The 14,877-nt window shown below is 42.1% G+C and overlaps 1 protein-coding gene across 6 annotated transcripts in view; it reads left to right on the forward strand.

Annotated features, from left to right (window-relative positions):
- The window catches only part of LOC117535833 (rho family-interacting cell polarization regulator 1-like), a 144,421-nt gene extending 136,116 nt beyond the window's left edge, over positions 1 to 8,305 (forward strand). For 5 of the 6 annotated variants that reach the window (XM_034200428.1, XM_034200429.1, XM_034200427.1 and 2 more), the window contains 6 exons: positions 1,087 to 1,150; positions 1,750 to 1,793; positions 2,451 to 2,576; positions 2,753 to 2,901; positions 3,563 to 3,695; positions 8,129 to 8,305. In XM_034200428.1, coding sequence (XP_034056319.1) covers positions 1,087 to 1,150; positions 1,750 to 1,793; positions 2,451 to 2,576; positions 2,753 to 2,901; positions 3,563 to 3,695; positions 8,129 to 8,290 — 678 coding nt within the window. In that variant the 3' untranslated portion in view covers positions 8,291 to 8,305. Of the gene's footprint in view, positions 1 to 1,086; positions 1,151 to 1,749; positions 1,794 to 2,450; positions 2,577 to 2,752; positions 2,902 to 3,562; positions 3,696 to 4,347; positions 4,692 to 8,128 lie in introns of those variants that run through there. The other variant, XM_034200426.1, reaches the window with a different exon arrangement.
- The last annotated feature ends 6,572 nt before the right edge of the window (positions 8,306 to 14,877 follow it).

Here is a 14,877-nt window from a genome sequence, read left to right on the forward strand (position 1 = left end):
GTGTGTGTGTGTGTGTGCGTGTGTGGTGGTGTGTGTGTTTGTTGGTGTGTGTGTTGTGTGTGTGTGTGTGTGTGTGTGTGTTGTGATTGTGTGTGTGTATGTGTGTATGTGTGATTGTGTGTGACCTTATGTGGGTGTTTGTGGTGTGTGTGTGTGTGTGTGTGTGCGTGGGTGTGTTGGTTGTGTGTGTGCAGTGCACACTATTCGTTGTATTTGCTTATGATGCAATATTTCTTTGTGCACAGACACAGTAAGGAAAAACAATGGGACAGTGTCCATCTGGGAGCACCTTAGACAGACCATGGAGAAATGCTGGTGACCCGGCTGAAGGGGAGAGCCAGGGCAGGAGGAGGCTAACATGGTAGAATATCCTGTTATCACTTTAGAGCCCTTTTAGAATTTATAGGGTGAATAATTTCAGCGCCCCACTCTCCATTGTTGTTTATGTTGAAAATAAAACTAAAACTTTTTATAACCACAATATTTTAACTGATTTAAATGCGGAAACTGGGGTTATTCATCAGAATTTCGTATGACTTGACTTATGACTTGCTTGACTCTCACCACAGTGACTTGGGACTTGCTTGAGACTTGTAGGTTAAGACTTGAGACTTGCTCATGACTTGCACATGTATGACTTACTCCCACCTCTGCTAAATACCCAACATGTCTGAAACTTATATGTGTCATAAAAACGGCGGTTGCCAACAAGTGACTAATTCAGCATACTTTAGCAACGTTAGCTGCCTTTAGCTTAGCAGTGTTGACATGAAGTCAAACGCGGTTTGTTTATAGCCTAACGTTAGCTTTTTACTTCTGGAGATTGTATTCACGCTTAAACAATTATAAAATAGGTGTTATTATCGTGCTGAAAAAAATCTTATTTTCTGAACTATTTGAAATTGAATTGAAAAGACCCATTGTATTTCGTTGAGGGAGCCACCGTTAAATAAAATAATCACTGCACCACCAACTAGTAAAGGAATACATTAAAGTATAAAAAAAGCTTAACTAATGTGGATCATTTATAAACTGCAGCTCTGTAATTCATTTCTGTTTGGTAAAATAAATATTTTCTCTCCGTAGAACATGTGCTTGTTGGAGAACGACTTGGAGAACCATCTGGGGGAGTTCCACATTAAGATGAAAGGTGAGAATGAAGCCATCTGTGCTTTCTTCCAACCTTAATCTCATCCTCCGTGTTTTCTTCCCTCCTTTATCCATCCTCTTCTTGAACTACTGTTTACCTTGACTTACCTGTGTCTCAACAAATATCACTCAACTCTGGAGAAAGAGTTCACCCTCCACAACACACTGGTGATGAGAGGCTGGCGTAATACAAAAAAGATGTTTTGATAGAACTATTTTTTCATGAATTATTGACAAGCCGTTTAATCTCCACATTTGGCATGCAGCATCTTTGGACTCACATTTTTGGGAAAAAGATTATGGTTACACCTAATCATTTCGCTGTTATAGTTGAGTTGCAGCTACTCTGTAAAATTGAAAAGTGAACAAACGCTCAGATCATCAATCTGTTATTTTGTCTTTTCTGTAACAATATTAAAATACATAAAGAGGAACCTATTGGACACTACAGCTGAAACATGTAGGATCTTTTTAGCAGTTGTTCTACGATAACTGAAGAAGCATGGCTGCCATAGGGAGAACTAATTCAGCAGCTTCTAAATACTTACATTTAGTTCAAACTTCCTAAAGGATTTGCATCTCTTTCTGTCTGTCTTTCAGGGCTGGCTGGATTCGCTAGATTATGTGCTGGAGACCAGTATGAGGTTAGTCTGTCTGTCTGGCTGTCTAATTATAAATGACCATGATCACATGCAATATTGCCAAAGTACTGTATACTGAAAACATTATACGATACAGTGAAATATATTTTTACGGAAAAAAAGACAAAGAGGAAAACAGAGTGCGTGCGTATGATTCATTTTGAGAACATAAAATGTAATATAGTTTAAATATTGGGAACACACTATTTTAAAAATACATGTATATGTTGTCGTTTTGTCAGTTTGAGGGAGTATCTCTCTCTGTGTTATCTACCACCTAATGTATGTACATTCATAGTGAATGCTCAATGAAAATATTAAATCAATCAATTAAAACATCCTCAAAAGTAAAACAATTATGAGGACTGTGAGCACAAAAGTATACACATGGCTCATGTGTGAAGTAAGACTGGTGTGTGTGTGTGTGTGTGTGTGTGTGTGTGTGTGTGTGTGTGTTGTGTGTGTGTGTGTGTGTGTGTGGTGTGTGTGTGTGTGTGTGTGTGTGTGTGTGTGTAGTGTGTTGTGTGTGTGTGTGTGTGTGTGTGTGTGTGTGTGTGTGTGTGTGTGTGTGTGTGTGTGTTGTGTGTGTGTGTGTGTGTTTGGTGTGTGTGTGTGTGTGTGTGTGTGTGTGTGTGTGTGTGTGTGTGTGTTCGTTCTCAGATCTTTATGAGGTACGGTCGGCAGCGGTGGAAGCTCCGAGGCAGGATCGAGCTGAACGGCAGACAGGTGTGGGACAGCGAGGACATGGTGTTCCTGCCGCTCGTCAGCGACTTCCTCTCTGTGAAGGTCAGTCAAGTCCAATAGTTTAATGTGAGACTTCTGGTCTGTTCCTGGTTCTGTTAGTGACGTTGTGTTATTTTTTTACCGGTGAGTCAGTCCTATCTTTCACTTTCTGTCTTGCTTTAATTTCTCTGACGCCAACAGTGTATGATTGACATGGCTATATATCTGTGGTCTCCTAGGTGACAGAGCTGAAGAGCTTAGCCAATCACGTGGTTGTAGGAAGTGTTTCCTGCGAGACAAAGGACCTGTTTGCTGCACTCCCCCAGACGGTTGCCGTGGATATTAATGATCTTGGGACTATTAAGCTGAGCCTGGAAGTCACCTGGAAGTGAGTTTTCCTAAACATGCTGCTGTAAACTGAATATTATAATGAGCTTAACGAGTACTCTACTTTTTGTCCAAGAGTTATTTATTAAATAAACATAGTGATGCATAATTGAGTCATACAACTCGGAGATGACATAGCAGTTTAGCCTTGTATCCCACACATTTGGTCAAATGTCTTACAAAAGGCGTGTGGTAACAACACCCTTAGAGGCTTATTTGTCTCATAAAAATAAACAAACAAGGGGCTAAATGCTAAATGTCATCATGTCAAACATGAGCTGCCTTTAGCTTAGCGGTGGTTACATGAATTTATGCAACAGTGATGTAGTTAGCTCATAGCCTTACCTTACCCTTTTACTTCGGGCAATAGCATTTAGGTTTCAACTGATGTAAAAATGTGTTATAGTGTATATATATATATATATATATATGGAGATAATCCTGTTGAACAAAACATGTAAGTATCCCAAACATATTTTTGACAGATCTTATTTTTTACAAAAATCCAATGGAATAATCCCATTGTTTTTTCGTCATGCCATGCTAACGTCCATGTTGGCCAACAGAAATACATCCTCGCTGCACCACTCTATTGCTTTAATATAATATGAAATGTTATGTTGTGATTCCCCTTCCTCACTTATTTGTTCCCGCTCTTTCAGTCCATTTGATAAAGATGACATGGGGTCAGTGGCCAGCACCATCACCAAAGCTCCCACCATCAGTAAGAGACTCTCCACCATCTTCAACCAGAGCCCGCCGGACACACCCTCTCTACGAGAACAGGCCTTCTATGTAAGCCCTTCTCTATTCTGGTGGCCTCTCTTTGAACCTTCTTCTTTCCACAGTAACATTTTAACTATGCTTATTAGATAGTAACTCTGGAGTATAAGCTTAAAGTTGCTGGTATTTTGTGTGATATTCACTGTTTTTGTATTTAGTCATTGAATGAAACACCTAAATGCAAGAGGTGCAGACAACTGAGGGATGATCATAGACTCTTCATTTAGTATGTTTCTGGCCTTTTAGCCGAGTGTTTGTAGATTTCATATACATTCTGAATCAGAATTAGTTTTATTGCCAAGTAGGTTTGCATGTATCACACAGTGAGAGGAATTTAACTACAGGAATCATTGTTAAATAAAGAAGAGCAAAAATAGAACCATTACAACATTTTTAATTTAAATTTAAATTGCAAAGAAAAAAAGTTTATAAGAAATATACAAATAAGTAGGTACAATAACCATACAACAATTAACCCTTAAATACAACAAAGAGGCAGCCATCTGGGATCGTCCTAGGAAACTTAATTGAAAATCCAAGCAAAAAAGGATTTAGATTCATTACATGTCTGGAATTGGCTGAAAAGGGAACAGTTGAAATATCATGGTTTAGAATGAAAGTGTAAACTGCTGCTGCCCTCTGTCCTCCTGCTGTGGACCCACAGTCTCTGCCCCGCAGTCTGAGCCGGCGGCAGCACTGGCCGCTGATGGAGATCTTCAGAGACACTCTTAGCCACAGCTGTCCTTGTAATGACAGCTCACCTACAGGACCAAGTGCAGTAAGTCCTGATGATTGGAACCCCCCAACCATGTAGGAGCCACTGGTGTAGTGACTAGAGACAGTGGTGTAGAACATTAGAAACCTGTAACAGTAGTCTCCATGTGTTGAATGTAGCTTCGTGGAGCCATGCGGTATGTTTGCACAGTTTCCAAACAGCTGATTTCACTGAGTGTCAGCTTCCATTTGAGAGCAGGAGTTAGAGCAGTGGTTCTCAAACTTTTTCTGTCAGGCACCCCCTTTGGAGAAAAAAAAAAGTTGGGCCCCCCAACACAAATTGTTAGGCTCAGTGGCGGTGCCAGATATTTATTTTGGGGTGCTGTGGGGTAGCTTGACGTTTCATAGAGGGTGCTCAAACATTTAGGGTTTCCGATTAATGTGCCGGTCGCTACAGTGGAATGTTCTACTGCAACAATCCCCACATGCAAATACACAGTGTGACAGTTACAATGAAGGCTCGAGGCATATAGGTGTAAGCAGGGGTAAAGTGCTATTTTTATAGGTGGTGTGTGTACCTCACATAGGAGGGTCTGGGGGCAAGCTCCCCTGGGAAGATTTATTTTTAAATATTGAAGTTAAAAGCATCAATCTGGTGCACTTTGAGAGCAAAATGAAGAGATCTATGGATACATCTCTCAACACCCATTTGAAACAGAACTGTAAAGAGATTTACTTTTTCTTTATGGATATTTTACAAATCACCCTTTTAAACTTTATTCTTGTTTTACTGTCATATAGTATTTCATACCTATTTTTCATTTATTCTCTTGTTTTTTTACAACTATAATGATCATATAAACGTGTGCCTCGGAAATAATTGTTTACATTAATGGTGACCAAAACGTTTGAGACCCACTGAGATAACTTAGACTAAAGTTAACTATCTAAACACTCAGAGAGTCCTTTAGCTCACTGAGACTCTCAGTCTGACAGGAGAGGACTCTCCTCCCCTTGTTGTTGAAAAAACTCCTTATATCCGTTAGCGTAGCTCGCTAGCACCAGAAGCTAACAACTACGATCTCCGGTACAGGTGCGCTCTCTCAAAATGGCTCGTTCCCACACACACACACAGAGCCGAGCTTTAATGAATGCCTTTAGGTCATTTAGAACCTCCCAACACAACTAGACCATACATTAGGCCCCCCTGGTATGAACTCGTAATGAGGAACCTTTAAGAATCTTGAGCCTATAATTCTGTATATTTAACAAGTTCAGATTCTACTCATCTTCAGCTTCATATCAGTATGTATTGTCTCTACTGTGACATGTCTTCATGCTTTAGTGTTCAAAAAGCTCTTTATTTTTCTCATACTGCCTGTGCTGCAGCACCTCTTTTCACCCTCTGTCTGAAACCAGAGCCCAGTCTGCTCTGATTGGTTAGCTGGCCGGCTCTGTTTTGATTGGTCAACCGCTTAGAGATGTCCTGCCTCTAGCTTATCACGTACAATGTGTTGGAGCGCTAGCCAATAGAAGCACATGTGATGTCACTATGTTCTTGAATTAAACAAAGGATTCCAATGGAGGCGTTTCAGGCAGGAGGGGGGGGGGGGGGGGAAGAGTGTGGGAGAAAAGGGAACACAGGCATTTTAGCCTTTGCAGACCATTTACGTGCACTAAAACCTATATAACACACTACAGGAAAGGGTCAACTCCAAAAAGCTATATATTTATTTATATAGTACCTATATATAGGAATTTGGAACGACCAGTAGCGACACATCTGAGTATCTTAGGTTGCAGAAGGGACATAGAACAGTAAGAGGTCTGACAAATAACTCAGGGAGAGGCCTAGTTACAGGGCTTTGTAACTAATACAAAAATCCTAAGATTTGCAGCTACTTGAGCAGGTCTCCCTTGAAAAAGAGATCGATGATCTCAATGGGATTCACCTGATTAAATAAAGGTTTGAAATTAAATTGGTTCTAAAAGCAACAGGTTGCCAGTGTGAGGAAGCCAGAATCTCTGTGATGTCGTCATATTTCCTAGTCTGAGTTAAAATCCTAACAGCAGAGTGTTGGACCGGCTGGAGGTGGGGATGAAATTATGGATTACAGTTTAGAAAATATGACTGCAATACTGGGTTTTGGACAGAGAACCAAGACTGTTTGTTATGTTGGTGACTGAACTATCATCTTGCCATGTAATCATTATTTCTGTCCTATCAGCATTAAGCTGCAGGAAATGTTCCACTTGCGGATGTCCTGAAGGCAGTTTAGCAGGATGACAGTGTTCTGAAAGTTATTGTGAGTTATGACACTGTAAAACCTGCAAGACTGCAAATAATATAGAGAAACATATTGTGGCAGTAGTTGTGAAGGATAGATCATGTTGATAATAAACTGTACTCTCCTAGTTACTGCTGAGATCTGAGAAACAGTCTGTAGAAAAACCAGCAGTGAGATAACAGGATTGTCACAATAAAAAAAAACAATGTATTTGATCATTGTGAAATGTGTTTGCGTTAAACAATCCAACGTACATTTAGTTTGAAGAACGCTGAGGCATTGTGACAACAATAGGATAATTATGACTGATAAACAGCACAACACCAGGTGGAAAATGTCGTCATTTTTCTGGATTGGTGCGGGTCACACTTATTGTTTCATACGTTGTTGAATTTCTGTTTCTGCATTTGGTTTGAATTATACACTTCTGCCATCCATTACAACAATGTAGTCTGCTAAATATTACTTTATACTCAATACTGATGACTGAAAAAGAATCCTTACATTCCCAATAGAGCAGCTTTAAAACAGGTCATTTCATTTAGCACATTGCTCTGTTTATATTCAGTTCAGTGTGATTTACACTTTCTGAAACTCACACACACTTGGGAGTGTGTCCACTCAGCTTGTTTGCATATCAGTTTCTCTGTTGGTTGTTCTTGTTCAGGGTACTCAGTTTTCTACAAAATGTGGTCAGTGGAGCAGAGTAGACGGGACAAAGCAGAGTGGAAACTGAACCGAAGATAATTAATGAGTGTGTATTTGCCAGATTGTTTAATCTGAAACACCCTCCAATTAAACCAACACATCAGTTGATCTGTTTACAGCATGTGAAGTGTGACTGATCAGCAAAGTGGAAGAACCCAGAGTGATACTCAGTGAGAATGATCAGGGGGGGCAGACAGTGTGTGAGATGTGTGAAGCAGTTTGTTCTGTGATCAGTGAATCAGTCTGCTGAAGCTCATGGCCTCGATCCAGGGTGGAAGAAAGGCTTTTTCGTCAAGTAGTCTCCAGGATTTTTAATAATGGAAAACAATTGAGGTTTCCAGGTTAATGGATTTCTCTGAAATACAAATGGTAAATGGACTGCATTTATATAGCACTTCTTAGCAACTTCTCAAAGTGCATTTAATAAAGTCAGCAATCACCTTTTTACTTTCACACACAGAGGCTCAGGGAGCAAGACAAGGCAAGGCAAGTTTAGTTATATAGCACCTTTCAACACAAGGCAATTCAAATGCTTTTAAAAAATGAAAGACATTAAGAGCCTTAAAAAATAGTGCTGCGGTAACACATTATAAAATGGTATTTAATAACAGTCATTAAAAAGTAAAGACAATCAAATAACATAAAAAATACAAGAATAAAAGGGAATATGTGGATATATCTGCTCCTTCTCAGTATCCCATCAGCCTTCCCTCTTACACTGCTGCTCTCTTCCAGAACATGCTGCGGCGTCATGAGGACATGGAGAACGGAACAGCGTGGTCCAACTCCTCTGAGTCTTCTGATGACTCCTCCAGTCCTCGGCTGTCTGTGGGGGGGCTACGCACCTCTACGCATCATAAGGTAACACACAACGTGTACCCGTGTTTGTATCTTTAATATAATTGAATCTACTTCATCACTATCTTTCCTAAGGATTGGTTAACTACACTGAACAAAAATATAAATGCAACACTTTTGTTTTTGCTCCCATTTTACATGAGATGAACTCAAAGATCTAAAACATGTTCTATATACACAAAATAACCATTTCTCTCAAATATTGTTCACAAATCTGAAAAAATCTATGATAGTGAGCACTTCTCCTTTGCCGAGATAATCCATCCCACCTCACAGGTGTGGCATATCAAGATGCTGATTAGACAGCATGATTATTGCACAGGTGTGCCTTAGGCTGGCCACAATAAAAGGCCACTCTAAAATGTTCAGTTTTATCACACAGCACAATGCCACAGATGTCGCAAGTTTTGAGGGAGCGTGCAATTGGCATGCTGACAGCAGGAATGTCCACCAGAGCTGTTGCCCGTGAATTGAATGTTCATTTCTCTACCATAAGCCGTCTCCAAAGGCGTTTCAGAGAATTTGGCAGTACATCCAACCGGCCTCACAACCGCAGACCACGTGTAACCACACCAGCCCAGGACCTCCACATCCAGCATGTTCACCTCCAAGATCGTCTGAGACCAGCCACTCGGACAGCAGCTGCAACAATCGGTTTGCATAACCAAAGAATTTCTGCACAAACTGTCAGAAACCGTCTCAGGGAAGCTCATCTGCATGCTCGTCGTCCTCATCGGGGTCTCGACCTGACTCCGGTTTGTCGTCGTCACCGACTTGAGTGGGCAAATGCTCACATTCGATGGCGTCTGGCACGTTGGAGAAGTGTTCTCTTCACGGATGAATCCCGGTTTTCACTGTTCAGGGCAGATGGCAGACAGCGTGTGTGGCGTCGTGTGGGTGAGCGGTTTTCTGATGTCAATGTTGTGAATCGAGTGGCCCATGGTGGTGGTGGGGTTATGGTATGGACAGGTGTATGGTATGGACAGGTGTATGGTATGGGCAGGCGTATGTTATGGACGACGAACACAGGTGCATTTTATTTATGGCATTGTGAATGCACAGAGATACCGTGACGAGATCCTGAGGCCCATTGTTGTGCCATTCATCCACGACCATCACCTCATGTTGCAGCATGATAATGCACGGCCCCATGTTGCAAGGATCTGTACACAATTCCTGGAGGCTGAAAACATCCCAGTTCTTGCATGGCCAGCATACTCACCGGACATGTCACCCATTGAGCATGTTTGGGATGCTCTGGATCGGCGTATACGACAGCGTGTTCCAGTTCCTGCCAATATCCAGCAACTTCGCACAGCCATTGAAGAGGAGTGGACCAACATTCCACAGGCCACAATCAACAACCTGATCAACTCTATGCGAAGGAGATGTGTTGCACTGCGTGAGGCAAATGGTGGTCACACCAGATACTGACTGGTTTTCGGACCCCCCCAGACCCTCCCAATAAAGCAAAACTGCACGTTTCAGAGTGGCCTTTTATTGTGGCCAGCCTAAGGCACACCTGTGCAATAATCATGCTGTCTAATCAGCATCTTGATATGCCACACCTGTGAGGTGGGATGGATTATCTCGGCAAAGGAGAAGTGCTCACTATCACAGATTTTTTCAGATTTGTGAACAATATTTGAGAGAAATGGTTATTTTGTGTATATAGAAAATGTTTTAGATCTTTGAGTTCATCTCATGAAAAATGGGAGCAAAAACAAAAGTGTTGCATTTATATTTTTGTTCAGTGTAGATCGAGAGTGGAAGGAACATTTTGAATATGTTACTAACTCCTGTTGGCTGGTCAACCTAAACTACACCTCATTTAGAGGTTCTATCAGAGGTGGTAGAAATACTCAGACTGTAATTTAACAGTTTATGTTACACTGAATCCTTTTTACACTTTACTATGAGCAGAAGTGGGAGAAGTACTCAGATCTTGTACTTCAGTAAAAGTCGAAGTACCAGAGATTAGGAATACTCTGTTACAAGTACATTTCTGCTATCAAAATGTTTAAAATAAAAGTACTAAAGTATTCTCATTAGGGATGCTCCGATCGCCAATTTCGGGGCCGATTGCCGGAATCAGTATCGGCCGATACCAATCGCCGATCCGATCGAGTGGGCGGGGCCTAAATGGAAGATTTAAATCTTCCATTTAAAGTGATGTTTAACACTCAGTTAATGGGGCTCATTCACTGGAGCTTCCACAAACAACAATCAACTTAATTATTACATTCAAATGATGTACATTATTCAAGTTTACATTCACTTTGGATAATAACACGGGAGAAATGAGCGGAAGCGCTCTCTTTTCCTCTCTCCCTCTCTCTCTCCCCCCCTCTCTCTCTCCTGACAGCCTGTCAGTATCTCATGCAGCTCACTGATCCAGTAATGAGTGACCCGACAGTGAAGAATACATATATGTATAATAACTAGTTTAGCTTGTTCCAGAGGTAGATAAAGTGTGTTAGGTCCAACTCTTGTGTGTTTCGCTCCGCTCACCGGTCCGGCGGGCGGAGCTGCAGGATTTCTGCTTCACACACGTTGCATACCGCTATTTTACTGTCTTTTTCGGACACCTTAAAATAATGCCAGACTGGTGAAGCCATTTTGGCGAGCTTGTTTTGCCGCACACAGAGAAAAGTATCATGTATTTTACGTCATGCGATCGGCTCTCGCGATCGGCATGTTTAGAGAGCACCGATCGATCGGTAGAGAGTGAGTATCGGCCGATCTCGATCGGTGACCGATCGATCGGAGCATGCCTAATTCTCATCAAAATATAGTTAAAGTAGCGACAGTAAAAGTAGTCATTGTGCAGATTGGTCCATTTCAGAATAATATATATGATATGTTTTATAATGATTGATCATTAAAGTGTTCTCAAAGCTGGTAAAGGTGCAGCTAGTTTGAATGACTTTGTATACTGCAGGGTCGCTTGTGAACGTAGTTACTTCTCACCTCTGGCGTCCATTATACCATTCTTTCACTCTAAACAAAGATAGAAAATACCCTTTCCTGTTTGTAAGGCCCAATCCCAAACCACTCCCTCGACCCTACGCCTCCGTGACGGAGTGAACTCCGTCTGTAGCCACACTCGCAGCTCAACGAGGCTCCCTCCTGTCAGATGGAGGGAGTGAATACAGCAGCAAGCTTTGGGACGGCCTCCCCTCTCTACGGCAGAAACAGGAAATGCCGTAACTGTATGTAACAACGGTTTCAAATCAGCATAGACAAAACATTTAAATTAATAACTAAAATAAAACTCCAAACATCTTTAATTGTGTTACTTTTTTGTAAAGCTCTTTTAGTTTTAAACCTGATGTTTATAAGCTTCTTAGTTTTTGCAACAGTCTGTAAATATACACAATTTTATAATAAAATGCACACATTTACCTTTTTCTAGACTAAACACAGGTACGATCCTAAGTTAAAAACATATGAGGTTATCATGAGGTTGTTAACATCGCAGTTTATCAGTGGATGTTTGCTGGAACTACTTGTAAACAGCGTGTTTCCTGACGGACACACACAGCGTGACTCCGGTCAGGTAAAGACCAGTCTCAAGTCAACATCGCTGCAGACTCGCTGTTTGAGGGCTTGATAGCCCACTCCCCCTCCATACCGCTCCACACTCGTTGGTTTGGAACAGCCCTTGATATGGCGGACCCTCCGCGTGAACGCGCAAACGGAGGGGTAGGGTGTAGGGGGCGGTTTGGGAATGGGCCTAAGTGCAAACAGTCATGCTAGGCTCTGAGCAGCACTTCCTGTCAGGCTGCATCCTTTGTTGCCATCAACACACTTTGTGCTGAGTCTGTCCTAAAGCAGATTAGCCAACGAAATGATGGCGTATGTTAGCATGTTCCACAGGGATTAGGATATATTTAATTGTCACAGTACAGAGCACACTGTTACACTGTTTACAATGTTTACTCTGTTTGTTTTAGGTGCTCTGAGGGTTTAATAACCACTAAGTCTACTAACAGAGCATTTAATCAAGAAAGGCTTTGCATGTCAAACAGCATAACAAGGATGCAGGCCTCACACAATGCTTTGTTTGTTGCTGTACACCTTAAAGATATTTTCATATGCAATTCTGTGCAATACAATCTCAGCCCTCCATCACTTACTAATACATGTTTCTTTCCTTATTATATGCATGGGCACCAGCGTTTTAATTCACAGTTCAATCCTGTCTCTCGACTTGCTGCCTGTAAGCTATAGAACAGATAGGACCTACAGCTCACTACCACTTTAGGACCTTTAGGAAAATTAGTCTTAAATATGACTTAACATTAATGCATTAACAGTGTTAGGTGTCTACCTTTTCCTCACAACATGGGATAAATCAATATGGATCTAGCATAACAAATACAATTTAATCTGTTAACATCTAAATAAAAAATGTCGATTGGGTAATGTACAGAAGTGAAAAGTTCATACGCAAACTCACTTGCTTTGTTCTGCTTGCAGTATTGAGAGGGAAAGAAGGGAGTGACCGGCCTGAAGGGCGGAGATTTATTAGCTAGGGTAGGGGTGTGGTCTATACTTGATTGACAGTTGAGGTGGTGATGCAGGTATGGAGGAGAGTTTTGTGATTTTTAACAACCTCCCTCAAAATTACACAAGTATTAATAAATTAATATTCTGATTTATGAAACAGTGCACACACCAGCCTACGCCTTTTTCCCTTAATAAGTCACAATCAACTTTGCAAGATTCCCGTTATGCCCACTGTAGCCTATATATAGTAAGTGAACCCCCCCCCCCTATTCATATTTGTTTATACTGCCTGCAATTGTCGGAAACGCCTTGAGTGGCTCAAAAAGAAAGTACATGTGTGGGAAATCAAAGTACTTGATGGGGATGGGATACAAGTCAATAATCTTCTCTGGTGAATGGAACAGTGGATGCCAAAATATACACAGCCTTATACAGGCAGGGTGTCGGTAGGGACTTTTGGAAAGGGGTGACACCCTTTATGAGAAACTGTCAGGAATGATCGGGGAATCCCTCCTGTCTGGACTCATGACTGGGGCAAACTAAACATGAGACACAGGGCCACACGCATCGAGTGACTCTGATAACGTCATTTCTCTGCCCTTTTTAGAAATTATAGTAAACCTACTGCATTCAATATGTGTTTACTCATTTATGTATCAAAACAATTGGGACTATTCATAAAAAATCAATTTATATTTATGGTATTATTTGTTCCCATACATCTTGTGTTTCTTGCGGGGGCGACATCAACTCCACACACCGTTGCACGGCATAATAATACGAACTTAATTTCTACGAGATACATTCAACACATCAGCTGCCCGACGCGCGGGGGAAACATACTGGACCATGTTTATTCCCCTTTTCGACATGGATATAAGGCTCGCCCTCGGCAAATCAGACCACATCTCACTGCTGCTGCAGGCAGAAACTTAAACGGGACAGACCGGTAACAAGGACAGTACAGCGATGGAGTGAGGAGTCAGATTCAGCACTGCAGGATTGCTTTGCATCTACGGATTGGAGTGTGTTTGAGGACAATAACATCAATACACACACGGACACGGTCATCTGCTACATTGGAAATTCATCGATGACGTGGTACCGAAGGTTTCAGTACGGACATTCCCAAATCAAAAGCCCTGGATAAACAGGCCTGTCTCTCTCCTCCCGTTCCTGTCTAAAACACTTGAACGCGCTGTCTTTAAACAACTCTCCTGTTATCTCCATCAGAACAACCTTCTGGATCCGCACCAGTCTGGTTTCAAGGCAGGTCTCTCAACAGAAACTGCCCTCCTTGCTGTATCTGAGGAACTGCACACAGCTAAAGCAGCCTCCCTCTCCTCTGTCATCATCCTTCTGGACCTGTCTGCTGCATTCGACACGGTGAATCATCAGATCCTCCTTCGCACTCTCCAAGAACTTGGAGTTTCAGGCTCTGCACTTTCCCTCCTCACCTCATACCTCAAAGACCGTACCTACAGGGTAACTTGGAGAGGGTCCGAGTCCGACCCTTGTCAATTAACTACGGGGGTCCCTCAGGGCTCTGTTCTTGGTCCCCTCCTCTTCTCCCTGTACACAAACTCGCTCGGATCTGTCATTAGCCCGCATGGTTTTTCATTACCATCGCTACGCTGACTACACCCAATTTAATTCTGTCCTTTCCCCGCTCAGAGACCCAGGTCGTTGCACGCATCTCTGCTTGTCTAGCTGACATCTCTCAGTGGATGTCTGCTCACCACCTCAAGCTCAACCTTGACAAGGACTGAACTGCTTTTCCTTCCGGGAAAAGATTGTCCCACTCTTGACCTGACAATCACATCGGCACCTCTATTGTTTCCCCGACTCAGACTGCAAGGATCTGGGTGTGACCCTAGATAACAAACTGTCCTTCACTGCAAACATCGCTGCTACAACCCGCTGCTGCAGATACACTCTTTACAACATCAGGAGGATACGTCCCCACCGGACCCAGAAAGCGACGCAGGTTCTGGTCTGGCTGGTCTATCTGCATGTGCCATCCGTCCTCTGCAGCTCATCCAGAATGCAGCGGCTCGTCTGGTCTTCAACCTTCCTAAATTTTCCCACACCACGCCGCTCCTCCGCTCCCTTTA

This window comes from Gymnodraco acuticeps, unplaced genomic scaffold (assembly GCF_902827175.1).
Source record: "Gymnodraco acuticeps unplaced genomic scaffold, fGymAcu1.1, whole genome shotgun sequence".
Classification (NCBI taxonomy): domain Eukaryota; kingdom Metazoa; phylum Chordata; class Actinopteri; order Perciformes; family Bathydraconidae; genus Gymnodraco; species Gymnodraco acuticeps.